Raw genomic sequence first — 26124 nt, forward strand, 5'->3', positions numbered from 1 at the left:
GAACGTCCTGGTGTTTCCATCCCTCAAATGAGGCTGCGTTGTTCAATACGAGTCACTCGCATCCCCAGGATGGGTAATTACACGAGTCTGGGATTAGAACAAGCATAAGGTGGTGTTAAACTCGACCCGTTCTCATTGCTGATGTGTTTTCACTCACCTTCGCCCAAGGGTCAAACCTTGTGTCCCCAAAAGTCCATCAGCCGTGCGGCGTCCTCATGGCCCCAAAAAGCCATTTTCGGGAGATTCGGCAAATAACGCTCATTTGTTTGGAATGTGGCTTCTTTCCCGTCTTCTTAGTTCCAGGCTCCATCTTTTCTAGTCCTAGTTTAACCAGTATCCGGCCAAGGGAACACTGGGATATGAACCGGGACATACGACTCGACCCACAACACAACTTTGCAGCTGCTTGGAATATAATCATTTATTTCTCCTTACAGTGATGACGGAAGAATGTGCAGGTGCTTTCACCCATAGGTATAAAAATCTGTTTATATACAGAGTCACAAGAATCCTTAATTGGGAAATGGTTCTGTTCTCCTGATCCGGCCTTTCTAAAAACCACAGGAAAACCCAATCGTTAGGACAGGCAAGAGAATTCCAGTAGGTTTGCAACCTGGCATCAAAAGCTCAGCTTTAGATTAAGGGTAACGTTTGAGACTTAAAAAAGGACTTGGAGTCATAGGACACAAAATAAAGTTGCTTTTCAAATAAGATATATACATCAAAAATAGGAGTCTACAAAAGGCCTTGGTTTTAATGCTATTAGAAAGCTATAAATGTGCATGGGTCCTTTTCTTCTTAGAACGAAAGACCAAAGGAGAAAGTGCCTCTGTCTTCTGGAAGTTCCTCCTGGGACAAGTCAGTTAAAAGTACCTGTAAAAGAGACAGAAATCATAAGAAATAGAGAAAGAAATAAGCCCTTTTGAAGAAGCAAAGATTGATGGTTGCATTAATTCCAATTTCAAGCCCATAAGCAGCTCAGATGCTGAGGAAACTCGAGATCTACTGATCCCACTGCAGAACCAACACAGAAATAAATACGTTTATTACTCCATTATTCTAAAAGAGGTTCGAAAATTCGCGGCGAAACCAACGCTGTTTCTTTCACGTCCTCCATAAATAGACTTTGATAGGGGAATTACTCAGGGATTAAGAGTTTAATAGTAATTAGGTGTATGTTAAGGTAATTAAGAGATGCCAGGAGCCTGATAAACATCAAGATTTCTGGTCTGTTTGTGGCCAGCGAACAACAGTGGTAAAAAGCTCAGAAAGATCCAATTTGCCTTTATGTTGCATGGATGAGGAATAAAAACAACCCCAGATCAGTCCCATAAACAGGTGTAAGAATCCCAGAATCCCAGAATGTCAGGGGTTGGAGGGACCCGGAAAGCTCATCCAGTGCAATCCCCCCATGGAGCAGGAACACCCAGCTGAGGTTCCACAGGAAGGTGTCCAGGCGGGTTTGAATGTCTGCAGAGAAGGAGACTCCACAACCTCCCTGGGCAGCCTGGGCCAGGCTCTGACACCCTCACCAGGAACAAGTTCCTTCTCATATTTAAGTGGAACCTCCTGTGTTCCACTTTGTACCCATTACCCCTTGTCCTATCATTGGTTGTCACCCAGAAGAGCCTGGCTCCATCCTCCTGACACTCTCCCTTTCCATATTGATCCCCATGAATAAGTCACCCCTCAGTCTCCTCTTGTCCAGCTCCAGAGCCCCAGCTCCCTCAGCCTTTCCTCACCCGGGAGATGCTCCACTCCCTTCAGCATCTTGGTGGCTGCGCTGGACTCTCTGCAGCAGTTCCCTGTCCTTCTGGAGCTGAGGGGCCACAACTGGACACAAGATTCCAGGTGTGGTCTCCCCAGGGCAGAGCAGAGGGGCAGGAGAACCTCTCTGACCTACTGACCACCCCCTTCTAACCCACCCCAGGTACCATTGGCTTCCTGGCCACAAGGGCCCAGTGCTGGCTCATGCTTACCCTGCTGGCCCCAGGACCCCCAGCTCCCTTTTCACTGCTCTCCAACAGCTCATTCCCCAACTTACACTGGAACCTGGGGTTGTTCCTGCCCACATTCAAGACTCTACACTTGCCCTTGTTCTATTTCATTCAATATTCCCCAACTCTCCAGCCTGTCCAGGTCTCTGATGGCAGCACAGCTTCCAGTGTCACCACTCCTCCCAGCTTGGTGTCACTGACAGTCACTCTATTCCCTCGGCCAAATCATTGATGAATATATTGAATAATATAGGCCCCAGTACTGGTCCTTGAGGCACTGCACTAGATCCAGGCCTCCAACCAGACACTAGATACAAGAAGATGGTTGGAAAATCGATTTGTAGAGGAATTATCCATCTCAAAACAAGGCGAGACGTTTCAGGAACGTGTCGTGTGATTTCACTCAATCCAATTTGAAAGAACGGAAGGCGGCGGGTTTCTCTGCTTTATCCTTTGAATACGAAGCCCCAGAACGAAGCAGGAGCGCGGGTGATGCGTTACCTGATTTCTTTTTACGCCTCGCCTCCGTTATCCATTTCCACCTCCATGTCCTTCGTGGTGTCAGCCGCTCGGGACAAAATATCGGCCATCAGCGCCTCCTCCAGCTTCTTGCGCACTTGTTGCACCCGCTCTTCTTGTTTCCTAAGGGCAAAAGGGGCACAAACGTCAGCTCTTGGAGGTGGGAACATCCTACTCACATCAGTAATGACTCCGGATAAATGTAATTCCAATAAAGCAGATCCCATTGAGGACACTTGTCTAATAAAGGCTGGATCAAGAATGAAATGTCAACGTCCCTTGAACACAGTTCTGGTCACTGGGGCTTTGAAATGTATTAATATGACCTGGAAAAGCCCTGAAGTTTCACGTATCTAGCGAAACATCCATCCTCCCTTTGTCAAAAGAGTGACAGTGCCGAAGAGTTTACCTCCTAAAAGCTGCTATTTATGAAAATAAAGCAAAATCCTGAAGCAAAGGGCTGGGAATCGGGTGATTTTATAGCTTAACATGAGCTCTGCAGACGTTTCAATGACCTTTAGGAAATAAATGAGTAGATGTGGGCGTGCTATTCGTACCACATCTCCCGCCTCAAGAGAGCGCGTTAGCCACAAAGTTACACTTTACAGGGGAAAAGTCTTATTTCTTTGGTGAAATGACACCTGAGATCAACTAATTAACCCAACCAAACAGAAACGGGACGGGAAAAAAGCCGATGTGGAGCATGACTTCATGTTCGGGGCGCTCTCTTGGGAAGGGAAATGGGGATTGCGACTCACGGCTTCGTGAGTATTTCATGTTGTTATTAAAGAGGAGAGGCAGGTTTTTGCTTGGCGGGTTTTCTAAGCGCTGGATGGGTCCACCTTGACCTCAGTAAAGCCTTTGACACAGTCTCCGCCATCATCCTCACCGCTAAATTGAGGAGGTGTGGTCTAGACAATAGAATAGTGAGGTGGGTTGCAAACTGGCTTAAGGAGAGAAGCCAGAGAGTGGTGGTCAATGACCCCATCTAGAATATTGTGTCCAGTTCTGGGCCCCTCAGCTCCAGAAGGACAGGGAACTGCTGGAGAGGGTCCAGCATAGGGCAACAAAGATGATTAAGGGAGTGGAGCATCTCCCTTATGAAGAAAGGCTGAGGGAGCTGGGGCTCTTTAGTCTGGAGAAGAGGAGACTGAGGGGTGACCTTATTAATGTTTATAAAGGGTGAGAACCAGGAGGATGGAGCCAGGCTCTTCTCGGTGGCAAACAATGATAGGACAAGGGGTAATGGGATCAAGTTGGAACACAAGAGGTTCCACTTAAACTTGAGAAGAAACTTCTTCTCAGTGAGGGTGTCAGAGCCTGGCCCAGGCTGCCCAGGGAGGTTGTGGAGTCTCCTTCTCTGCAGACATTCAAACCCGCCTGGACACCTTCCTGTGCGACCTCACCTAGGTGTTCCTGTTCCAGCAGGGGGATTGGACTGGATGATCTTCTGAGGTCCCTTCCAATCCCAAACATACTGTGACACTGCGCTACCTGATGTCGTCGTCCGTGACGATGAAAGCTTTGCAGAGGGGCTGCGACGTGTTGAGCCAGACGGCCGGGTTCTTCTCGACGGCTGCCGAGAGCTGCCCCGTGATGGGCGCCGAGCTGGTGTGCAAAGCGCTGGCCACGGCTGACAACAGCGTGTCGTCGTTGTTACCCGGCCCGACTCCTACAATCAAGAGAACCCAGCATTTACGGGCCGGATTTCACCCACCGCATCCAGCGGCGGAGCTCTCGTCATGATACAATTGCCATTGGATACGGGGTTGTGTCATCTAAACACTTAATAAAGGCTTTGCGACAGCACCATTCTCGTTCAATGGAAATCAGCGTTCAAAAGGTGTTGCATCTATAAAATCCACGTTTTTTGCAATGATTTTTAAATAAAGGTGATCACACCATCAATTTATCAGTTATATGTTGAAATAGTTTCTTTGCGGCTCTGTGGGATTAACCCACGGCAGCACCCGTCGTTGCTTTAAGGTATTAAATTAATTCTGGAATGAGGTATTAAATTAATTCTGGAATGAGGTATTAAATTAATTCTGGAAAATAAACACAGGAGGTTTTAATAACAAATTCCTGAGAAAACCTCCCAAGCAACAAAAGAAAGTTATTCATTCTGAACAAGGACTCAACCATATTTTCGATCAACTTTGAGCGCTACAAGTGCAGTTCTGATGTCTGGTTTATGACACCTATGCTAAATGAATCGAAAATCAACCCAGTTTTGGAGACTGAGGTATTTTGTCAGCAAGGACATTTACAGGTTGAACTTTACTTGATCTGATGGTAAACTGGAAACATAAGAGAATCTCCTTTTGAAGCACAAAGATGGATGTGAAGGAACCGCGCTACCTTGGAGCCCTTTGGGCAGCTCCATGGATTTGATGATCTGTTCGCTGACGTCCGACGCGCTGAGCCCTTGGAGCCTCTTCTCCCAGAAAAGCTGAGAAACAGAAAACAAGAGGAGGAATCATTGGAAAAAAACCCCTCAATCAGCCCCTGGAAATAAAACAATAGAAATTAGACAGTGCCCAGTAGGTTATAGAACAGTAACCCATGCTGTGTGAAGCCATATTGAACACGTCATCTTAATAAGGAGGGAAGCAGGAATGTAGCGATGAATTTCCTGTGGAAAGAGCAGTCAGAAATAACTGGATTGCTCCGAAAAAGAAGAAGATGTAGCATTTCAACCAGGTTTGGGCTACGTTAGTGGAGTTTTCCTTTTTGCATTTCCCGGTGTTGGAGAATTACAGATTATTTCTCATTCGGCAAACAAGGAAACGATAGATGAGCCTCTCTGTTGCGAGAACCACCAAAAACAAATGTATCATGAGCTGTTCCTTTTCCTTCGATGAATAAAAGTCTGTTTGCAATCGCTCAAGCCGTAGAAGCCTATGGGTAAGTTTTATAGAGAGGGATCCAGTCCAATGCTTTGATTTTTAAAAGGAAAGCACAGATGTTCTTAGCATTCAAACATTCCTGATTTATACATAAATCAATGGAGAACATCTAATTTAATCTATTTACGGATTATCAAAGAGACTGTAGATGCCAACAGATGTACTTGACTGGACCCAGAAGAACCAACAATGTTTCTGGTATTGGTGAGCTGAGAGATTTAGTTTGTCATATATAATCCTATTCAATAATCCACTCCAGTACAACCCACTGCAAATATATGTGGCGGGAGGTAGAAAAGAGAGTTTTGAATCCATTTTAAAGAGTATTTCTGGCCTCCGGGTAGATGATGTAGTGGAGTCTGTGAGGTTAATAAACCCAAACTCATAGAAATAGTAAGAAAACCTCTCTTAAGTAAGCTTATGGAAAGGCAGAATATTCTGAGCATGTTGATGCTTGAAAAATAGACATTAAAGCACCTTGAAGAAAACCGCAATTAGATGAGCTATTTAGGAACTTATAGATATTCTTATCGTTTGATTAGATAAGAATAATTAGAGAAATTCCATGGGTTGACTGGTAGTATTTGAAGAAAAGTCACTTAGAGGAAGAATAATCATGGGCACAAAGATTTGTCGCGCTAATCGCCAGATTTACCTATGGGAAGACGAGGGTTGAGTTGGTATTAATTACTCTTTCCAAGAACTACCACAGGTTTTGCTGCCAAACATCTTCCCTGCCAACGCCAACCGACGCGTCTGCTCGCTCCGAAGTCACGGAAAACCCTCCTGGCTGCCAAAGGACTCCAGGACTCGTTTCTTTCGCTCTCTAATTAAGGAGAAATTGCAGGGAATTCTGGTTCGACCGTCTTGTGGAAAGGGAGGCAGGAGAGAAGCGGTTGAAGCGGAGATGGAGATCTAGAGCTACAGAAGCAACGATTCCTTCAGGGATTTGGGCTAAGGATTGAAGAAACGGGGAGGAGAGGCACTGAAGGAGTTTATACACAAATAGGCAATAAATACAGTCAGTGTTTCAGCATTCACTTGGATATCCAACATGGATATATTTACAGGAACGCTTGCAGAGCTGAGGATGAGATGAGAAGGCTGCGATACGCACAAGGATTATTTATGGAAGGAAAACACCGGCTTTATCTGGAGGGGAGAGAATCCAAATGCATTTGCAAGGCTGCATTTGTCCAGAAATTGTATCTCACGTCATGAAAACCAAGCTAAGATGGTATCTATTAATACTGATGCTCCAGCTAGCGAGTAAAGCAGAATAAAACAGCCCGTTCTGCCCATTTTTTACCGGATGCTCATTCTCAGAAGACAAGGGATGAACTCCTGGAAGTTCCTGACACACAAAGTGTAGCAGTTGAGAAGGAAAACCCCAAGAAGGCGAATTCAACGTGCAATGATGCATCTTTTAGGTGTGAACACGATGGGCTTACACGGGCCCAACAGCTGAGGCCGCCGAGTAGCAACAAGACATCGCAACAAGATGATCCAAAACGGCTCCGTATTTCTTCTCTCTCTCTCTCTCTCACCTGAATTTAGAGGATGCAGAGTCTAAATTCCTGATGCTACATCTTACATTCGAGGTGTTGGAAAGCACAATATTGGACGCGGCTTCAAAGGAAATGGGGTGAAACGGTAGCGATGCCTAAGTGTGCAAAACACGGCTCTGCGTTTCCTGCCCATCCCTGCACTTCTAGGGTAGAATAAGGTGTTTCAAATTGATGGGAATAACGCTACAATTCAAAAATACCAGTTAGATTTAAAAGTGATCCCTCAATGGAATATACGCCACGTTATCCAGCTGATCATTCATCACCTGTCGATGATATCGAGAAAAGCAGCTGCAGGAGAGCTTGTGTGAAATGAGTTGATGTTACCGCGCTTTGTATTTGTCGTGGTATTACAGTGAAAAACAGAGATTACGATACAGTTTTTATTGATTTCCCACAAAGTTCTTCTATATAAAAGAAAGAGATCACTTCCTGATTACTTCCTGAGTTGAAATAAACTCCCCCCGTGGCTCTGCCATAAATAAACCTATCAAATAGATGTATTTATTGCCAATAATGCTAAGGATGCACAACGCTAAGGCTGGAGATATGTGGCTAGAAGAATATTGCCATGTTATTTACGCCGCTGGACACGATCACAAAATTAAGAGCGGTCGTTAGCAAATATTCTCCTCGGTTCCCTTTTAAGCTGGCATTAGTACGTTAGGCTTGGCCTTGAGTTCTAGGTTGCTCCTGCACAACTTTATTTGACGTCCAATGGTGACCGTACAGCTTGTATCCGGATTTCAAGAACGTGACGAATGAACTTTTGCATTAAGAAAAACGGTTTCCATATGAATTGTGATTTTTAGAAGTAACCTCCAAGATGGGAATTCTCACATGGAATCGAAACGCGGATGAGTAGTCCCAATGGAAATGTCCGGTTCTTACCTGGCGCGGCTGCTCCGTCACTCGCTGCGGATCTGATCGCACTTTGTTACTGGGGTGATTGGTCACTTTGGTGACGGGTTGCTTGAAAATGGAGGCGGTTTGTCTGATGGGTAAAGTTGTGTTTAAGTCTGGTTTCCCCTGTTAATCAAAGGAAAAAAGGGGATTAAAAAAAAAAACACGCTACAGAAAAATGACACAAATTCACGTTGGATTCGCTCTCTTCTATAGATGTGCCCTCTTCTTTGGGAAAAGACACAGCTTCACCATCAGGTGTCAAAACCAAACTCCAAAAGCATCATGAAAAGATGTTTGTAGGCAACAGTTCTAGTGCTCCATGTCTTAAAGGCTTCCTATAGAGCTTTGGTCACAGATTTACTAAGCGATTTCTACATCAAATAATCCTTAAGTCAGTAATTTAGTCTGGAATGAAAACCGTATTGAGCGTTTTGGATTTTAGCAGCTTCGGGAACCGATGATTCCCAGGCATCAGATACAACTTTACCAAGGATATCTCACCCCACATCAAACCCTTCGGCCCTTGGAGATACTAGACCGAGTATCTGATGAAGAAATATAACCCTACAACGTGCCCTACACTCCATAGCGTTGGGCAACCCAAGAAACGCCCGCTCGATCAGCACCGAAGTCGCGAGACGCGTGGTTTTGCCGACGAACTTTCCGCACGCCGCATCACTTCATTCAAAACCCCATCCGCCTCCCCTCGTCTTGTGACACCGAGTTCAAAGGAGCATTTGAAGCTTTGAAGCCCATGCCCCCGGGGGAATTCTGTGCTAAAGCAGCAATTAAAACGGCCCAAAATGAATAATACGACGGAGGCATCTGTAATAAATCCGGTTTAGCCAACGTTTCTAGAGCAAAGGGCTTCGTTTTAAGGCCGTGAAAAATAGGTACACGTTCCTTTTGGACTTAAATAGTTCCACGTTTCTTAATGTGACTTAAAGAGGAGTTAAAACTAAACCCATTGAACTCAGGATAATTAAAAGGGAGGTTTCTTCAGGCAAATTATATTCGGAGAAACTCTCTTTGGCAACAAATCATAAGCTACTTCTAGGATTTATTTGTGACAAAGAGCTTCCAGTAGAAGAATAAAGAAGAAGAGAAATAAGTCATAAAGATCCCTCCAACCAAACTTTCCTGAAGAACAGAAAGCTCCTCGGAGCTTTCTGGATAAAACAATATATATTAATAATATAATAGATATGGTCGGACACGGATTATTTCATTTCAGCTGGCGATTAAGCTCCAAATAGGTGGACAAACCTATGAATCACAGGTAGATTGGGGGCTGGACTCATAGCACAAAATCAAAGCCCTTCAGATAGCAGAAATACCCATGTCCCCTACTCATTTGCACTCATTGGGAGCATTTGATGCTCCAACAACAGTTTCCAAAGGAACTTCAATCCACCACCTGTATTTCCAGAAGCATCAAGGTGCCCCAGGCCTTTCAAATCCTTTAACCTAAAGAGTCCCTTATCACCAGACAGCACGTTTAATGAGTATTTGCTACTATATTTTCAACAGAAACGATAGATAAGCGTATTTTTTAAGCAGAATGCGCTATCTACTGGGTTCACATCCAACTGTATTCCTCATTTCGTTGCATTTCCAATCAGTAAAGCAACTCGATTTGCGAGCGAAATGTGAACATAATTACACAGAAAACAATGGTAAGATCAGTATGGGTTGAAATAAACTCCCCCCGTGGCTCTGCCATAAATAAACCTATCAAATATATGTATTTATTGCCAGTAATGCTAAGGATGCACAACGCTAAGGTTGGAGATACGTGGCTAGAAGAATATTGCCATGTCATTTACACCGCTGGACATGATCACAAAATTAAGAGTGGTCGTTAGCAAATAGTCTCCTCGGTTCCCTTTTAAGCCGGCATTAGTACGTTAGGCTTGGCCTTGAGTTCTAGGCTGCTCCTGATGAGAATCTCAGAGATGAGAACGATGGCAATTGCCATCCAAACCTCATTGCCCAGACACATCCCTCCAGAATTAACATAGTTTGCTATTCCTCCTTGAAACAGAAGGGGAGCCCAAGAATTTGGAAATATTAGCGGTAAATGGCTTGTACAAAGCCAAACAAGCCATAAAATGGGAGCGAGTTTCTACACAAACCTGCCTGTGCAAGGGGAAAATCACAATCATCTCGGTGGCTGTGGAAATCAACTTCAGGAATAAGGTAAAACCTCCTCTTTCATATCACAGGAATAAGGCCAAACGTTCTTGAAAGCTCAGGAGTCACAGATTGAGTCGTTTAGAAAGAATAAATGTTAATTACCTAAAAAAAAGCGGGTTTTTTCTTCCTAATCTTGTATTTAACAGAGCAACGTTGTAGTGATCTAAGCTGACAGGACTACAATAAGCAGAGACTCATTTAGCTTTTATATATCACATTTTGTCATTTTGCTCATGCAAAAAGCCCAACCAAAACCTCTCCTTGGACTGCTCCCAAATTATATGAAAGGCTGTGGGAAGAAAATATTCCATAATTCGGATAAAAAGGGATGGGCATGAAACGCGCGGTCCCCGCGTTACAAACAGCAGCCGACAAACCCATCAGCGCGCGATACCCAGTGATAACTTGTTTGGTGTTTTCGTAACTACTGGAGATTCGAAACCCTGAAGGAAGCATTGTGGGTTGTTCCAGAAACCCTTTTGACCCGTTGTGTGGGGTTTCTAAAGCTTATCCGGGAATGTATTATCTGAGAGTCAGATGAATGTATTTGTCATGGTTCTACGTGCTACCTGTAAGCTTCTTCATCTACTAGCGCGTCTTCTTCAAAAGGATACAGCGTTCTTCGAAAAGAAACAGACAACAATCATCAGATCAATTGAGAACAACTCACTCTAAAGTAGAAAAGCGCCCGGCCTTGTTAAGCTTCAGAGCTACACTCAGGTTTAGGCAGGGAAATGCGTTTGCCTCAGAAAACAAGCGTCCCGGCACATGAAAATCCCATCTCAGAACAGGAAGATGACCACAGAAATGTGAAGCCTTGCACGGGGGGAATCTCTCGGTGTCACCAATGTGAGCTTTTCCCGCTTAAGAACATCGCTCAGCCCTGAGGTTCTCAGTCCCAAGCCAAGTCCTGAATTACTCCAACCTTCCATTCACACGTAACCTCTTGGTAGTAGCGGAGTGTTCATCAATTTACGTCTCTAGCACTACTCAAAATTCAACATACATGTACATCCTAGCAGCGGGCTGCTTTACGCAGAAAAGAAACGGCTAAATGAGCTACAGGAAAGGGAATTCTTAGGATATCCTTAAACACAGTAGTGACTAACAAACCTTATTTTGATTGAGAGAATCATTCCTTAGTTTCTGTTTGTTCTTCTGCAATTTACTGGGCATCATCTTTCCCGTTCTGAAGTCAAAACTGCTGAGATCAACAGTGTTTCCCAGGTATCTTGCCAACTGAGGCTTGCTTCTGAACTTCTTACCACTTGGACTAAAAAGAAGAAAACACTTTAGTATGTTTCGTCGTACAAGAGGATACAACCTTGACGTCTTATAACAGGTTTTATACCTTGTTAAACACCTACGAAGCTTCCGTTATCTCTATTCCACGTGGCGAGTAGCGCCCGATCCCTGCGTATCCGCTCCCATCCTTTGCGTGGGATTGGGTTTATAGAGTATTTCAGGCTGTGGGATACGCTACGCCTCGGGATGCTGGCTTAGCTAAACTGTTCTTCTAGAAGAACTGGAAATATTATACAAGTGTGGGATGCTCTCTGTCGCAATGGCAAGACCCTGGGCGAGGTTTAAGCTCAGGTTGAGCCAGACTCAACAGCAACCCTTGTCGGTTCTGCTTGGGGATGCGAGGAACGGGGCGCCAAGCAAGCAAGCGGCAAGCGAGACGATGCAGAACGGGAAACAGGCCCAGAGCTGCCACTGCGGCCGGTACAAAGGAAATCAGCTGCAGGGAAGGGATTGAAATCAGTTTGAATTAGGGAATTATTCTTACACCCAAGTCCCAGGTGATGCTTTTGAGTAACGTCAGGAAATACGCGATTTCCACCTTCCTAGAGCTTTCTATTCCCCCCATCCCAAGCGCCCCGAACGCACACGCTGTCCGCACTACATATACATTCAATGCGCGCGTATTTTCACTGTAGGCTTACAAACAAGTCTCTATGCAAGTCACTGCTAATTAGGGCTTGATTGCCAAGAGCTCGTTTCACCCAAAGGGCCAACAGTGATGCCCCCGGACTTACAAGCTCAGCAGAAAATGAAGTGTCAAGAATTGCTACGTAAACCTCGGCCTGCAAGCCCGCTTTGTGACAACGGAAAATGGTGGAATAGCCCTCATGGGAAGTCAACAGACCCTTGATCTCGTGCAAATTTCTATTAAAACAAGCGGTAAAATCCTCCCAGCGACTGAAAGCCAAAGGGTTTCAGAGTGGTTTCCACGCCACTTCCTTTGTGCAGCAAACCACGCAAGGTTTTTGTTGTCTCCGCTTTTCTGAAGGTTTTAACTCAAAAGCACCTTGAGGCGAGAACAGAAGAACACGTCTTGAATTCTGGGAAAAACAGCTAACGAAGCCAAACAATTTTCAAAGGCATTTCAACGGATCCAGAAAGATGGAAAGGCGTAATTACCAAGAGGTAAAAGGTGGGGGAAAGAGACTTAAAACAGATCGCAATCTGCAACTAAACCTCCTCAAGGATGGGCGTGGGAGGGCAAAATCCCACCCCACCGAGATACAGACGAACAGCCCACCGCAAAACCCTTTGGTGCTTCTCAGAAAGGCAGAACGGGAGCCAAACTAAACACAAGCCCGGGTTTATTTCAGATAGTGGAGATTAACCCCTTGGCTTGGGAACGGGAGGAAAAATTCCGCGCCGAAGGTCAGAGATGGAGGAAGATTTTGTGGGGCGAGCAAGTTCGCCATGGAAATAACCCGAGCTGCTGTGTTTTGTTACTATTCAGGCACCTATAAGAAAGATATCAGGATGAAACCTTGTCAAGAAATGCGGCCACCATTGGGAAATTCCATTCTTTCCACATTTCGTAGTCTCGGGGGGGCTTGTTTGTTCGCTTGCTTTTTCCGTAACGCAAAGCAAAGCAAAGCGGACGGTCCAATATTCCATACGGATCATCGGTAGGTTTGATATTAAAGGTGATTTCACTGCACGGCACAAAATCAGATATTAATTAATAAGATGGGCTGCAAGAACATCATCCCTACAACTCCATTAGTAGCTCATGACAAGCAAGAAGCCCTTGTTCTATCATAACCTCCTCCTCTCTTCACCTCGCACCTTAATGACTTTACCAAACGTGGAGGATTCATTCTCCACCTCCAATGAAATCCAATGGCACACAAAACGTTATTTCCACCCTATTTATATTCGTTTTCACATCCATTTGTTTTTTCGCTACTGGTCCTGTAGTTGTTTCCACTTCCAAGCCTTCTCTGACCTGCACGGAAAGCTCCACGATGTCCAAGTCAAATCAAAGGCCTTATTTGAACACCTATTAAATAATGAGTGCACACTAATGGAAAAGAATGATGTTACAGAACGTATTTAAACCAGTACATCTACGGAAAAGCCTCCTGCTTACGCATCTGGGTTGAAACTATGAAAGCACACGTTCGTTCTTTTTCTCCTAAAGGTGTTAAAACCAGGTTTATTAGCATTATATTTAGTGCACTTGCGGGATTTAGTTCTTCCATAGCTGACATGTGTAGCAGCACTTAACCCTGTCAAATGAAACACCGCACGTTTTTCGATAGGACCAATTAACAATAAGCGGTAGATCTCAAAAGAGGTGACATTCAACAACATCTACAATTATTTGGGTGATATTAACAAGGCTCAACTCACTCAGGAGGAGATGAAAAGAAGAACACGACCCTTCACCTCCAGCTTGTGCAAATTCACGTATGTGGGTTGATTATGTTCTATAATGAGCTTGCAAGGAACTTGATTCAAAAGCAACCCCTTTTCTGATGTTTCCTGTCAAGCAGCAGAGCAAGTTCATTAACGTACGAGGAAGTTCGTTTGCATTTTACCGTACTTGAGCCAGGTCTATCTGCCCCCGTCCCCACAGCAGGTTTACAGCCCAGTGGTTTATTGAAATAACCACCTCGTTGGTAGACATTTATCATTTATTCCCTTCGTTTAGGAGGGTCGGGCTCAACAAACGAGTCCCATCGCGAGGTGGCCAAGCCGGTCGGTTATCTGACCTAGGATGAAGAGAGCCATGAAGAGGAAGAAAGCTGCTAATTACTTTAGAAAAGGCGATTGGGGTGAAAGTCGTCTTAATTTGGCGAGCTAAGTGAGGCAAAGTGTTCCTATCAATCACCCTCCCCGCGGGTTGGGAATGGAGCCCGGGAAATGATGGAGATTGGAAATGGACCCCAGAGTGGAATAGGAAACAAAACCACGCAAATCCCACAATACAATGAATGGTTTGATCTTCAGGGGAACCTACTATTGGATTTGTGCTGCCTAAAGCCTCCCAGGGAGCCGATGTCGAAGAAACAGCCCAGATTTTGTATCTGCAACTTTTGGAAGATACCTTTCCTCAACGATTCGGTTGCGAATCCTCAAACACACGCTTTAAGACGCTCCGAGATGTATCGAAGAAGTCAGCGCATGAGTGGCGTAACACAACACACGTTCAGGCCTCCAAAGGAGTTCAGCTCTTCATCCCAACAGCACCAAAATCTTTACGCTATAGTCCGTATAGTTTATACCACCTGCGACTGACAGTAATCAACGGGAAGGGGCTCATTTCTAGGTTATTTCATCTTCCGCTTAGGGAAATATTTGGAATGGGTTGATTCTATGATTCTATTCCTGTGTTTCCTAAACAACCTGAGGAGCTCCCTCGGTCATCAGTGAAGTCAGAGTTACCACTACGACTTCATCATAATCATCATTATCATTCAGTATAGGGATAAATAGATGTGTTAAACTGAGCCTACTAGCATGGTTTAACCCTTGCTGCCCCAAACTTCTGTGACTGTTCTGTGCCTTAATTACCCATGGAAACAAAGAAATATAAGGTTATGTATCACATAAGCACAAGTGAGCATCACTGAGGAAGTCAGGACTCGCTTTGAAAGACAAATGTTAAGGTGATTTAAAACCCGCCCCCCAGACTTAAACTAATCTTAATGTCACTGGAAATTCTCTGGCATCTCTCCTACTGTCAAACCACAAAGCGAACTTCAAAGACCCGTCTGTTTGCCCCGTGGGTACATCTAGACTGGAAAAGCTTTTGTAGTTAAACCGAACCACCTATTCGAGTGTCGACTCCTCGGTTTTTTTCATCTCGACCGGCGAAAAATAAAAAGGCAGCGTAGCTCTTTCTTGCTTTTCCCACGAAGAGCAAATGAAGCAAACCAGAATATGAACTTGGTGCTGTTGTAAAAGAAGCCATTTCACGCCAGGGTTTAAGGGGGGGTTTATACACTGAAGGGATTTTACCGATAAAGAGGAGCTGAGGTACCAGGTTCAAAGTTCTCACTCCACTCAGACTGTTGCAGGACTTTGGAAGCGTGATTGAGTCTTTTTGCCAGTAGCACCCCCTACCTGAATACATTGAATAAAGAACATTGCAAAGGTATCACGATGCCGGTTTACTACAGTATTAGGCCTTACGCAAAGAGGAGAGGCACCTGAGAAATGTAGTTCTCAGTTAACATCGATTCCAACACCAACAAAGGGGGAATGTGGTTCATACAAGCTTGATTTGAATGAAAAATGTGATGTTTTGCCTTAAATGTAATACCCTTCCTGTAGACAAAGTGAAAAGGCAATCTCAGAGCGCCACTCGATTAGAAGGGACTGGGTAGCACTGAGAAGAGGATCAACAAAATGCACCTCCCAGCTCACTTGGTGGGAGCTGAGTGTCCACACCGCAGCATGGACAAGACGATCATTAAAAGAATCCTTACCTTGGCTAAAAAATCATGTATATTCCTAGAAGCTGCTACGTCTCTCAGACGCAGCCGCCTCCGCAGGCCTCAGAGCAACACACGCGGAAATCTGCTCCTTCTGCCCGATTCGAACGAAGCAGCTGGAAGCCCGAGTTCCATTGGGAAGATGCACAGAGTGAAAACGCGACGCGCATTTTTGTCATTGTCCCGCAGTTGCCAAAACCAGTGTGCTGTGACTCTCGAAGCGCTCCCGCCAAGCCCTGGCTCTGCTTTTAGGGATATTAAAAGCGCACAAACCAAACCCGACGAAATATTTTAACATCGTAGCCTTTATTAATCTTCCGCGACCAGAGTGACGTAGCTCTTTGGAATCTATTTGGCCTGCTCTACTTAGATCAAACCAGATTTTCATTCGGTTTAAATGCAGCAATGCTGAAATCTGCCTCAGAATGATAAGAAGAAGAATCCCTACACCAATCCTGCCTGCAGCCATAAAGTTTCACTCCGGTTGTGCAGAACCCTGTTAGTGAACACAACTTATTTCTCTAGATAGAAACGACTCCTTATGTTTCCAAACCTGTAATCCGTAGGGAAAACAACCAAGTCGGAGCTACGAGTTGCCTGGTGAGTTTTTAGTTTCAATTTTGCGGCCGTTTGGCAGATGCGCAGCGCTGCAAACCGTGCTGGAAGGCGGCCGAAAACGCACGGCGTCTATTCCTGCCGCTCGCCCACATTCCAAAGACTTCTAGAGGCTGCGATGAGCAGATTACAGTCCCGCATCTTCAACAAAAATTGAGCTGGAGAGGTTTTTAAGGGGGTTTTTAGGCAGCGGCAAAAAAACGATGAAGGCGCCAATCGTTACGCAGAAGGGGCGAACCTCAAATCGGGGGGTTGATCTATATAGTATTAGTGAATTATTTCCACCGCACTCCTCTTTTCAAAGCTTTTTAATGATCATCACGGAGGTCAGAAGGCTTTAAAGATGTGAAGAGAGGCAAAAAAACCCCATTGTACAGAAACTACTGCAAGCGTTTCGTTTTACCCGAGCAACCGGTTCACACCTTCCTAAGGCCTGACTTGCTAAAATGCCACAAAGCAGCCCCGAAACAAGCCAGTTTTAAAATGCAAATAAGGTAGATTGCAACATGTATTCATCTTGCAAGAGCTGTTCTTAATTACTATTATTATTTAGACCATCAGAGTAAATGAAGCTCTGTCCAATCCCTTTTGGGTTTTTTCCTAGCCTTAAGAAACCATAAAAACATGAACCTCAGGTTTTTAAGTCAGCTAACTAGGGCGCCTTAATGAACTTAATGAGGTTACACATCATTCTTCGCAAAGCGAAAACTAAAACCTGGAAATATTAGAACTCACTGCATTTGTCGCGTGTTTTCACTGTTTAATTAAGAATCTGATACATAAAACGCTGACCCCCCCCTATATTCTGATGGTTCAAACATGGAGTAAACAGCTGAAGTGACTTAGGCCTTGCCCATGGAATATATTCCAAGACAGAGAAAATTTCCTTGAGCAGCAACACGTGATGGGTCAAATGACGCCAGATTTGGCGCTGCCAGATACCGAGTTTTCCACGAGCTGGTATCTGAGAGGGAGCGAGCGCGACTTCTCCAGCGGAAAGCCCGAGCCCATTCATTGCAAGGAGAGGAGCCTGCGAGGCCTGCTCAGCAACAGCGGGGTTAGCGAGAGGTTTCAGGTGTGGTTCACCAGATGCGCACAGAGCTATAAATAGAGGAGCTGTGGGGAAGAGGTTAGGCCTGGCAGCAGGCTGGACTTACAGAAGCAAGACTGCAGAATGCAGGTGGTTTCTGTCTCCAGAAAAGAACTACATTTCGGTTTCTGAAAGCAAGCGGGAGGGCGAAGCAAAATCAGGTTGCTGTTGCTTCTCTTGGTTTTACTATAAGCTGTGCAGTAATAACGAGAATAACGTTTAGCAGCAGAGACCTCTCCAGTTTTCACGTGCTTTTAGCTTCGCTAAAATTTCAACCGTTATTACCAATGGTAAGCTCCCTAATTAATTCAGCGTGGTGTGGTGTGTCCTGACCTAATGATTTTGGGAGGACATTCGGGGTACACTGACTTAGTCTGAATGCAGCGGGGTGTTGTGTTTAGGCTGATCCTGAAAAAGGCAGGCTTGGGAGGGGTGTCATGGGCCAGCCTGCAGCACCCACTGTCCCAAAGGAAAAGCGTGAGGCCGCTCCCCCACAACGGCCGCGGGCAGAGGGACCGGACTGACAGCCGGGGAAGGGACCGGCCTCACCCTCCTAACAGCCGGGGAAGGGACCGGCCTCACCCCCCTGACAGCCGGGGCAGGGACCGGCCTCACCCCCCTGACAGCCGGGGAAGGGACCGGCCTCACCCCCCTGACAGCCGGGGAAGGGACCGGCCTCACCCCCCTGACAGCCGGGGAAGGGACCGGCCTCACCCCCCTGACAGCCGGGGAAGGGATCGGCCTCACCCCCCTGACAGCCGGGGAAGGGATCGGCCTCACTCCCCTGACAGCCGGGGCAGGACGGGAGGGACCGGCCTCACCCCCATGACAGCCGGGGCAGGGCGGGAGGGACCGGCCTCACCCCCATGACAGCCGGGACAGGACGGGAGGGACCGGCCTCACCCCCATGACAGCCGGGCCATGGCGGGAGGGGGGGGAAGCGGAGCCCCTGAGCCGCCGCCTGGCAGCCGAGCGGCGGCGGGAGGGGAGGGGAGGGAGGGAGGGAGGGAGGGTAGCGGCGCCTCCCTGCCAGGCGGGCGGCAGGAGGGGACCGGCCCGCTGACAGCCGGGAGGGGAGCGGGCCCTGCCGGGCGGGCGGCAGGAGGCGAGCGGGACCCTCGGGGAGCAGGTGTTGGGGTCTTGGGGGAGAACCGACCCCGTCCCGCCGGGGGAGCGGGGCTGTCACGGCCCGGGCGGCACGTACCTGAAGTAGTAGACATCGCTCTTGCCGGCGCTGAGGCCCGACTTGCGGATCACCTCTTCCTTCTTCCAGCCCGGGGGCAGCGCTGGGCAGTCCATCCTGCCCTGCTTCTCCATGCACCGGGGCGCGGGGCCCGAGGCGGCGGCGCGGGGGGACGAGGGACGAGAGGGGAAGGGGCTCGGCCGGCCCCCGGCGTTCGCAACAAGAACGTTATTGTTCGGGGACGCGGCCGGGGCCGGGACCCCCTGGCGATGGCGGCCGCTGCGCGCTGCTCGGCGCCAGGAGCGCGGGCTGCGCGCGCAGCCGGCGGAGCCTTCGCCTGGCGCCCGCTTCCGCGGCCGGGCCCCGGAATCGGTGTCAGCGGCGCTGCCAGCGGGGCGCGGCGCGGCCTAGAGCGGCCGCAGCGGCCGAGCCGAGGGAGCGCCGGAGGCGGGGCGGGCAGGGGCGCAGGCAGGGGCTGCCCCCGGCGGCGGCTTCGGCCGCCTGAGGGCTCGGCTGCGGGAGCGCGGCGGCAGGTGGTGGGGCTGGGGGGAACCGGCCGGCACGTCCCACTTGGACCCCGGCGTCACGGGTGGACGTTGGAGCCCGTCGGCACAGGGGCACCGACAAACGCGCTGTGCCATAAACCCGAATTCACCCGTTTGCCCCTCCGAAGTGGCGGTGAACAAAGCGCTTCCCCGATCCCCCACGTTCAGTTTATTCGTGTCCTCTACAAGCAACACCGGGCTGACAGCCCGCAGGGGTCCCGCTCGCTGCCGGGACCCCCGGGTTCTCTCTGTAGCAGCGATACCAACTCCCGGTCGGACTCTCTCCGGTAACGGAGCCACCGCTTCTCAGCGGTCCCACCGCCAAGCGCACGACCGAGGCGCTGGGTCCCCGCGCCCTCCTCAGAGCCGGCCGGGGTCCCTCAGGCCGCTGTCGGAGTCCCCGGTCCTACCGCCCCCCCCTCTCCCCGGCGGCGGCGCTAGGACCTGCGCGGCGCGACCGTCCGGCCGCCCCCTCGGCGGGGCGGGCGCAGCGCGAAGGGAGCGGTGGGAGCGCGGCCGGTCCCGCCGGCGGCGGAGGGGAGCGGCGCTGAGTCAGCCCCGGGGCGGCATGGAGCCCTTCCCGCCGCCCACGGAGCAGGACGAGGAGGAGGAGGAGGACGAGGAGGAGGACTGGCTGCGCCCGCAGCCGGCCGGCGGGGCCGCCCCGTGTGAGCGCGGGCCCCGGGCGGGGCGGGGAGCGATGGCGCCGGCGGCTCCCGGGAAGCGGAGGCGCGTCCCGCAGTGACCCCGGCGGCTCGGGGGGGACCGAGCGGCGTTCGCTCCGCGTTCTTCCCCGGGCAGGGGGAGCTGCGGAGCCCGAGCGGAGTCCCTGCCCGCTGCGTGGGGAGGGCAGAGCCGCTCCGCTCCTCGGCAGCCATAACCTGGTTTTAACCATTTCCGTGGTGCTGCTGGCAGCCACTTGGCTTCTCCACCTACAACAGGAGACCTCAGCAGGCATTAAAAACACCAGCGCCCCCAGAACAGCAGGCAGAAAGACACTGCGGTTCCATTTGCACTTTATCAACTAATCCGGGTTATTTTTATTTTACAGAAATAAAAGCCATTTTTAAAAGAATTTTCTTTTTAACTTACCAGGCTTGTTTTCATGGTGGAGTTTGCTGTTTGTTGGCTGGTGATTTGCAACGTGCATTGGGCATCCCTGGGAAAAGCAGATACCTGATAGAGCTATATTAGTGGAGTTAAAACCAGATTATTTTACAGCAATGGGTTAAAAAGTTTCAGTGTTGCACCGTAAACTGAGTTGCTTTAGATTAATTATGCTCTTAAGTAATCTTGGAATTAATGCAGCGCTAGAATGAGTATAAAACTTGTAAATTTTATATTCTTCTTGTAATATTAGTAGGGATTAATCTCTAAAGAGGCGGCTGGTGATTTTGGATCTGTGCCTTTGCTTTCCCTGCTGCAGGTCACAGCAAGTCGGCGTTGGCGAGAAGCGCAGCGCACAGGGTGATCGTGCACGTGGACCTGGATTGTTTTTACGCACAAGTAGAAATGCTCCGGAATCCCGAATTAAGAGACAAGCCTCTAGGTACGAGTCACTGTGCTGTTAATTGGGGGATTATGTGTATTTAGGCAGAAAGAAAAAACAAAGGGCATGAAGAAAGTCTTTGCAGCGGCGTGAATGTATCAAGGAACCTAAACTTTAAAGAACATTTTGCCTTGAATTTCAGGCGTGCAGCAGAAAAACCTCGTGGTTACCTCGAATTACGAAGCTAGAAAACTCGGAGTCCAAAAACTGATGTTTGTGAAGGATGCTAAAGAGAAGTGTCCTCAGCTGGTGCTGGTTAACGGAGAAGATCTCACTCCATACAGGGAGATGTCGTACAAGGTTACAGGTACCGAATGAACAAGTTTGCAATAAGGACAAACACTTTCTGGTGTAATAACTTCAAAGTGAAGGAAAACAGATTTCCTTAGGAGAAAGTACATTTTAAAAAGAAATGGGGAAGGAAAGAAGAGATCTGGGGAGAAGAGCAGGTGACAGATGGAGCGGTGGGATAATGAAATATTCTCCTTCACCTAAGTGTCTTATTTTAACTGTAAGAGAATGCGGATTCTCTTTGTGCAGGGAGCTGTGGAGTGACGCAAAAACCTGATATTATGAGTTGTATACGGATTATCCTGGGTCATCTTTTCCTCCTAGAGCTGCTGGGGGAATTTTGTCCGTTGGTGGAGCGGCTTGGGCTCGATGAAAATTTTGTGGATGTCACAGAGATGGTCGAGAAAAGAGTAAAGCAGCTCCAGCAAAGCGCATGTTCCAGAGTCTCTGTGTCCGGCCACGTGTACAACAACCAAGGTGAGTTAAACATCGAAACAACGCTAAATATTTGGGAAGTATCTGTAGGCAGAGATGAATTGTTGGAAACCTGGACTGCTCCGTGCTGGGTTTCTTTTCTTGAGAGAACATGTATCCCAAATATAAAGCAGCATTTCAATGAGATGGTACAAAAAATAGTCCTTAGCCTATTCAGAGTCATAAAGGCTGAGCTGCAAGGCGGCACCTTCATTTAAAGATTTATAAATCTCTGCTTTGGTTACATTGGTACAAGAAGCTGTGATACTTAATGCTTTTTTTAATTAATATTCTTAATATATTGTATTCTCTGGATTTGGCCAGCGGGGTCTTTGGGAGGTCGGAGTGGGGTTAAACTTGGCTGCAGAAGCCACTCGACCCCCGAGCCCGTACTTTCTTGTACTGCTTTAACACGCTGTAAAAATTAGCGAAATCTAGAGAATGAGCTAATTAAGGGATTTTGAATTTTCTTTGCAGCTATTAATTTGGACGATACAAGGCATGTAAGACTAATCCTTGGGTCTCAGATCGCAGAGGAGTTGAGAGAAGCCGTATACACGAGGTTGGGCCTCACGGGCTGTGCAGGAGTGGCCGCCAACAAATTGCTGGCGAAATTAGCGTCCGGGACCTTCAAACCGAATCAACAAACGGTTCTTCTGCCCGAGAGCCGCCCGGATCTCATTCGCAGCCTCGACCGCATCCAAAAAGTGCCTGGTGAGTGGTGCCGAGGGCATATTGACAACTCAATCAAACAAATACGGCCAAAATTATGGCCATCGTAAGCTATCTGAGTTTTGCTTAGCGGAAGGAATGAAAAGACTTCGGTTTTCTGAATTGGCCGTGGTGCCACAAATGCGTCGCGGCACAAGACGCCTTCGAAAATACAAACATCTCAGTTTGGCGAAGCCCAACCATCGTGGTTGATATTAGGTCTTAAATACAAACCTTTTTGAATGCAAACGTACTGATAGTTATTAAACCAGCCTATTTGAGCCAGGTAGAGTATTCCGAGGTATCACTTTTCCTGATTATTCTGCGCTGATGTTGGCTCCAGACACAGGCCGCCCTTTGCTGGCTCCCAACGCGGCTTTTCTATGGGCAGCCTCCAAAATTCGAAGGGGACGTCACCAAAAAAGTTGCTGCAAAGCCTCTATTGCGATAGTGAAATAATTGTCGGTACCACATAGGTAGGCACTTATATATATATATTCATATTTCTGTGTGTGTTTTAATGCCCGTTTGCTGTAGGCATTGGTTCCAAAACAGCCAAACGTCTGGAGGCGCTGGGGATTAAAAACGTGTGTGATCTGCAGGCGTTTCCATCGGCGGCGCTGGAGGCGGAATTGGGCGCTGCTGTCGCTCAGCGCATCCAAAAACTCAGCTACGGAGAGGACGAATCGCCCGTGACCCCATGGGGCCCTCCACAGGTACAACTATTGGGCTGAAAAGCTTTAAAACCGAAACAAATTGCTTTTAGTTTTACACAGCTTTGCAGGACTCACTAAAATGACGCCTTTTTGTGTGCGTTCTCTGGTACAACTCAATCCTCTTGAAATTCTTGAGTGTCAAAGCTACTTGGCGTTAATTCCGCACACTTCGTTGTGATACTTTTGCTCCTCTTTAGCATTTTGAAGTTATTATCGAATTGAAAGGACTAATAGATGGGTTTTTTCAGTCCTTTAGTGATGAAGATTCCTTTAAAAAATGTTCAACAGAAGTGGAAGTGAAAGAGAAAATTGAAGAGCTGCTTCATAATCTATTAGACAGGTGACTCCTTTGGATATTTTGCTTTTCATGTATTAAATATTGAAACATGCAAACTCACCCACTTCATTTTCACCTTCAGTGTTCACATTGTATCGAGCTTCTAATTTCTGGGTAATTAAGGGAGCTGGGTAGGCCCCAAAGTTCTCTGTATAGGCAGTGGAGTAAAGCCAGAAGTTGCAAGAGTAATTTAATTTGTAATTGTAAAATAATGCTTAATTTGACTTGGTAACTTAAATGCTGTGACAGGTTACATAGACCCCCTGAAAAATACTTATATTAATACTTGTTTTTTGCGCACGTTAATGCTCCGTAGAATCCGCAAAGACGGAAGACAACCGCACACCGTGAGATTGACCATTCGCCAGTTCTCCTCAACGGATAAATGGTTTAATCGGGAAAGTCGCCAGTGTCCCATTCCACCTCATCTCATCCAGCAATTTGGAAAAGGTCAACTTAGAATTTTAGTATCAGCTCTCCGTAAAATTCTGTTATTTAATGGCATGATACACTTAATATTTGGAAACTTTTTCATGACTTGTAATGGATTTATACACTAAAAAGTATAAAACATCACTGTAGGAATAACTTGGACGCTACTACCATGCTTGAAACCAGCCTGGCTGGATTCCTGGCAGTAAATTACTTGGTGGGATGGGAAAAGGAGACTGGGGGCTGCTGCCCAGCTTAATCATCTCCTTTTCTCTCATAGGGATGTGACTTATGTTCTCAGTTTTATTATGTAACATCTTTATGATGTGTGTCTGAAAATGAGCAACATAAAGGCTCATCCTTCCCAGGCTTCAGCTTTCCAACCAGCACTTGCAATTCATTTGACGCTTGATTCACGTTGGAGCGAGGAAATAAATCGGAAAGAAACCTGCAATAAATCTGAATCGCTGTTCGCTGCTTTCAGTCCTTGAATTACTCCTCGCAGTCCTCGGGAAGCTACTGAAAATCAGTGTGGCTTCTCACTTCAAAATTGCTACCGGACTGGAGGAAACGTAACAATTCCTGTCACGCCAACTCCCATCAACCGTGTTATTGCCGATGTCGGGTAATGTTATAGACCTACATGGCTCTGGAAAAGCTCTTGGTAGAATTAGATCATTTTTCAAATGTTTTCAGCTTGGCTTGCATCCCATAGTTCTTTGCTGACCAAAGTACCTACTATTGCTTTATTTCAACCCTTTTTCTTGTAGAAAGCAGCGACATTCTGTCCCCGTTGGTTGATATACTACTGAAACTCTTTCGCAAGATGATAGATGTACATCTGCCGTTCCATCTCACCCTTCTGAGCATCTGCTTCTCCAACCTCAAAGCTCTTCCTCGCGGCAAGAAAGGATCAATCGGTTTCTATCTCAAGCAGATGTCACCACCAGCAGGCTCCGCTAAACGTCCCCGGGTGAGCTGAAAGATACTGATGAGAAAGTTCTAGGATATTTCTGTCTTCTGTTTAAAACCTTAAGTGCTTTGGAATTTTTAGGATCATAAGGGTCTTTTTCACCTGGTAAAAATGATTTATTTGGAGTCTTCTGAGCAGGTGTCACTTGTCACTCTTTTGTGGATTGATAGACTTTGTTTCTCAGCTACTCAGGAATAACGTCATATTGTGTTATTCTAGAGCTTTAAAGCGATAAAACGTAACTTCAAGGTATTGGCTACTTTAAAGTAAGAAAGGGATTCCTATGTGTCTACGTTTGAAAATAAGATGTAAAACCACTACCAGCGATAAGGAACTAAAAATAACATCTGTTAAGGAATAGTTTGAATAACTTGATGTTAGTAAAACAGTGCTTGGTAACTGGTAGATTACACAGAACATACGTGTGCTTCCACATATATTTTTTGCTACAGGAAGTGGAAGATGTCTCCCAAGAGGAGGGAAACGCTTCTTGGAACCAGAACTACAACAGAACTGGAACTACCAAAAGTAGGAAACTTCCGGAGGAAAAGCAAAGCCAGCTCAAAGAAGCAGGAATTCCTCACTGCCCGTTTCATTTGCCTCCTGGTGATATTGACCCGCAAGTCTTCGGGGAACTTCCAGAAGATATTCACCAAGAAATGATAGCGGAAAAAGCAGAAGCGATGGCTAGTTGTTCTTCCCAGTGTCCCACAAGTGCGCTGGATAAACAGAAGTTGGAGGAGAAAACTTCCCAACAAGCAGGAATTGTATTTCCCCCTCATGTTGACACAAAGACTTTTTACGAGCTACCTGCAGATGTGCAGGAAGAACTGATCGCTGAATGGAAAAATCAGGGACCTGTGTCCAAAACTGTGGATAAACCCCCTGAAAAACCCAAAGCAAGTAAAGGAAGAAGGAACGCAGCCCCGTGTTTATCACAGTCTAACAGTTTGCTAAGATATTTTAAGCCACGGTGAAACGTTTTTCATCATAGTGATGCTATAAGAATCAGCACTCGAAGGCACTTTAGTTCTGAATCTTTACTGTAAAGATGTGAATATTCAAAATATACCTTGCCAACTTTTGACATAAAACCTGCTGTTTAAGTCGTAATTAGTCAGTCTTCATTTTCTTTCTTATAAATTGAGATTTATCTGTTGAATCTTTCGTTGTCCAAAAAATACGATAGTATGCAAACATATTGTAGTATTCTCTATTAATATCTTAACACGCTGACTGGGGAGAAGGAGTTTTTGCTTTAATTTTTACTGATTTATACTATATTTGTGTTTAATTGTTTCTCACAACTTGGTGGGGGATTGAGCAGAGAAGATGAAAGCGATTTTCACACTGTTCTTTAATTTGCACCAAT

The 26124-nt window shown here is 46.8% G+C and overlaps 2 protein-coding genes across 5 annotated transcripts; one reads left to right on the plus strand and one right to left on the minus strand.

Annotated features, from left to right (window-relative positions):
* Window positions 1-395: 395 nt before the first annotated feature.
* LOC136114581 (methyl-CpG-binding domain protein 2) lies at window positions 396-19152 on the minus strand. The gene is made up of 7 exons (XM_065859953.2): window positions 18746-19152; window positions 11209-11368; window positions 7885-8022; window positions 4878-4968; window positions 4011-4188; window positions 2499-2639; window positions 396-873 (listed from the first exon to the last, which is right to left on the minus strand). Exons 1-6 carry the CDS (start codon window positions 18856-18858, stop codon window positions 2510-2512), a joined length of 810 nt encoding a protein of 269 aa, XP_065716025.1. The 5' UTR covers window positions 18859-19152; the 3' UTR covers window positions 396-873; window positions 2499-2509.
* Window positions 18653-25865, plus strand: LOC136114580 (DNA polymerase iota-like). 4 transcript variants are annotated; one of them, XM_071801590.1, is made up of 10 exons: window positions 18653-18670; window positions 20696-20818; window positions 20961-21125; window positions 21359-21586; window positions 22061-22297; window positions 22832-23010; window positions 23259-23350; window positions 23664-23797; window positions 24550-24752; window positions 25205-25865. In XM_071801590.1, exons 2-10 carry the CDS (start codon window positions 20782-20784, stop codon window positions 25727-25729), a joined length of 1800 nt encoding a protein of 599 aa, XP_071657691.1. In that variant the 5' UTR covers window positions 18653-18670; window positions 20696-20781; the 3' UTR covers window positions 25730-25865. The 4 variants fall into 4 exon arrangements, with proteins under 4 accessions (XP_071657691.1, XP_071657689.1, XP_065716024.2 ...); XM_071801588.1 differs by lacking the exon at window positions 18653-18670 and adding an exon at window positions 19225-19922; XM_065859952.2 differs by lacking the exon at window positions 18653-18670 and adding an exon at window positions 19230-19922 and having other exon boundaries at window positions 21434-21586.
* The last annotated feature ends 259 nt before the right edge of the window (window positions 25866-26124 follow it).

Source organism: Patagioenas fasciata, chromosome W (genome assembly GCF_037038585.1).
Source record: "Patagioenas fasciata isolate bPatFas1 chromosome W, bPatFas1.hap1, whole genome shotgun sequence".
NCBI classification, from domain to species: domain Eukaryota; kingdom Metazoa; phylum Chordata; class Aves; order Columbiformes; family Columbidae; genus Patagioenas; species Patagioenas fasciata.

Bases quoted from the DNA above. Each gene is read 5' to 3' on its own strand.
- LOC136114581 (XM_065859953.2), bottom strand. From the start codon at position 18,858: ATGGAGAAGCAGGGCAGGATGGACTGCCCAGCGCTGCCCCCGGGCTGG. The intron at 11,369-18,745 runs GTACGTGCCGCC...TCTTCTTTTTAG, and splicing joins AGCGATGTCTACTACTTCAG to TCCAAGTGGTAAGAAGTTCA. The intron at 4,969-7,884 runs GTAAGAACCGGA...TCTGTTTCTCAG, and splicing joins TGACGGAGCAGCCGCGCCAG to CTTTTCTGGGAGAAGAGGCT.
- LOC136114580 (XM_071801588.1), top strand. From the start codon at position 19,838: ATGGAGCCCTTCCCGCCGCCCACGGAGCAGGACGAGGAGGAGGAGGAG. The intron at 20,819-20,960 runs GTACGAGTCACT...CTTGAATTTCAG, and splicing joins ATTAAGAGACAAGCCTCTAG to GCGTGCAGCAGAAAAACCTC. The intron at 23,011-23,258 runs GTACAACTATTG...GGGTTTTTTCAG, and splicing joins CCCCATGGGGCCCTCCACAG to TCCTTTAGTGATGAAGATTC.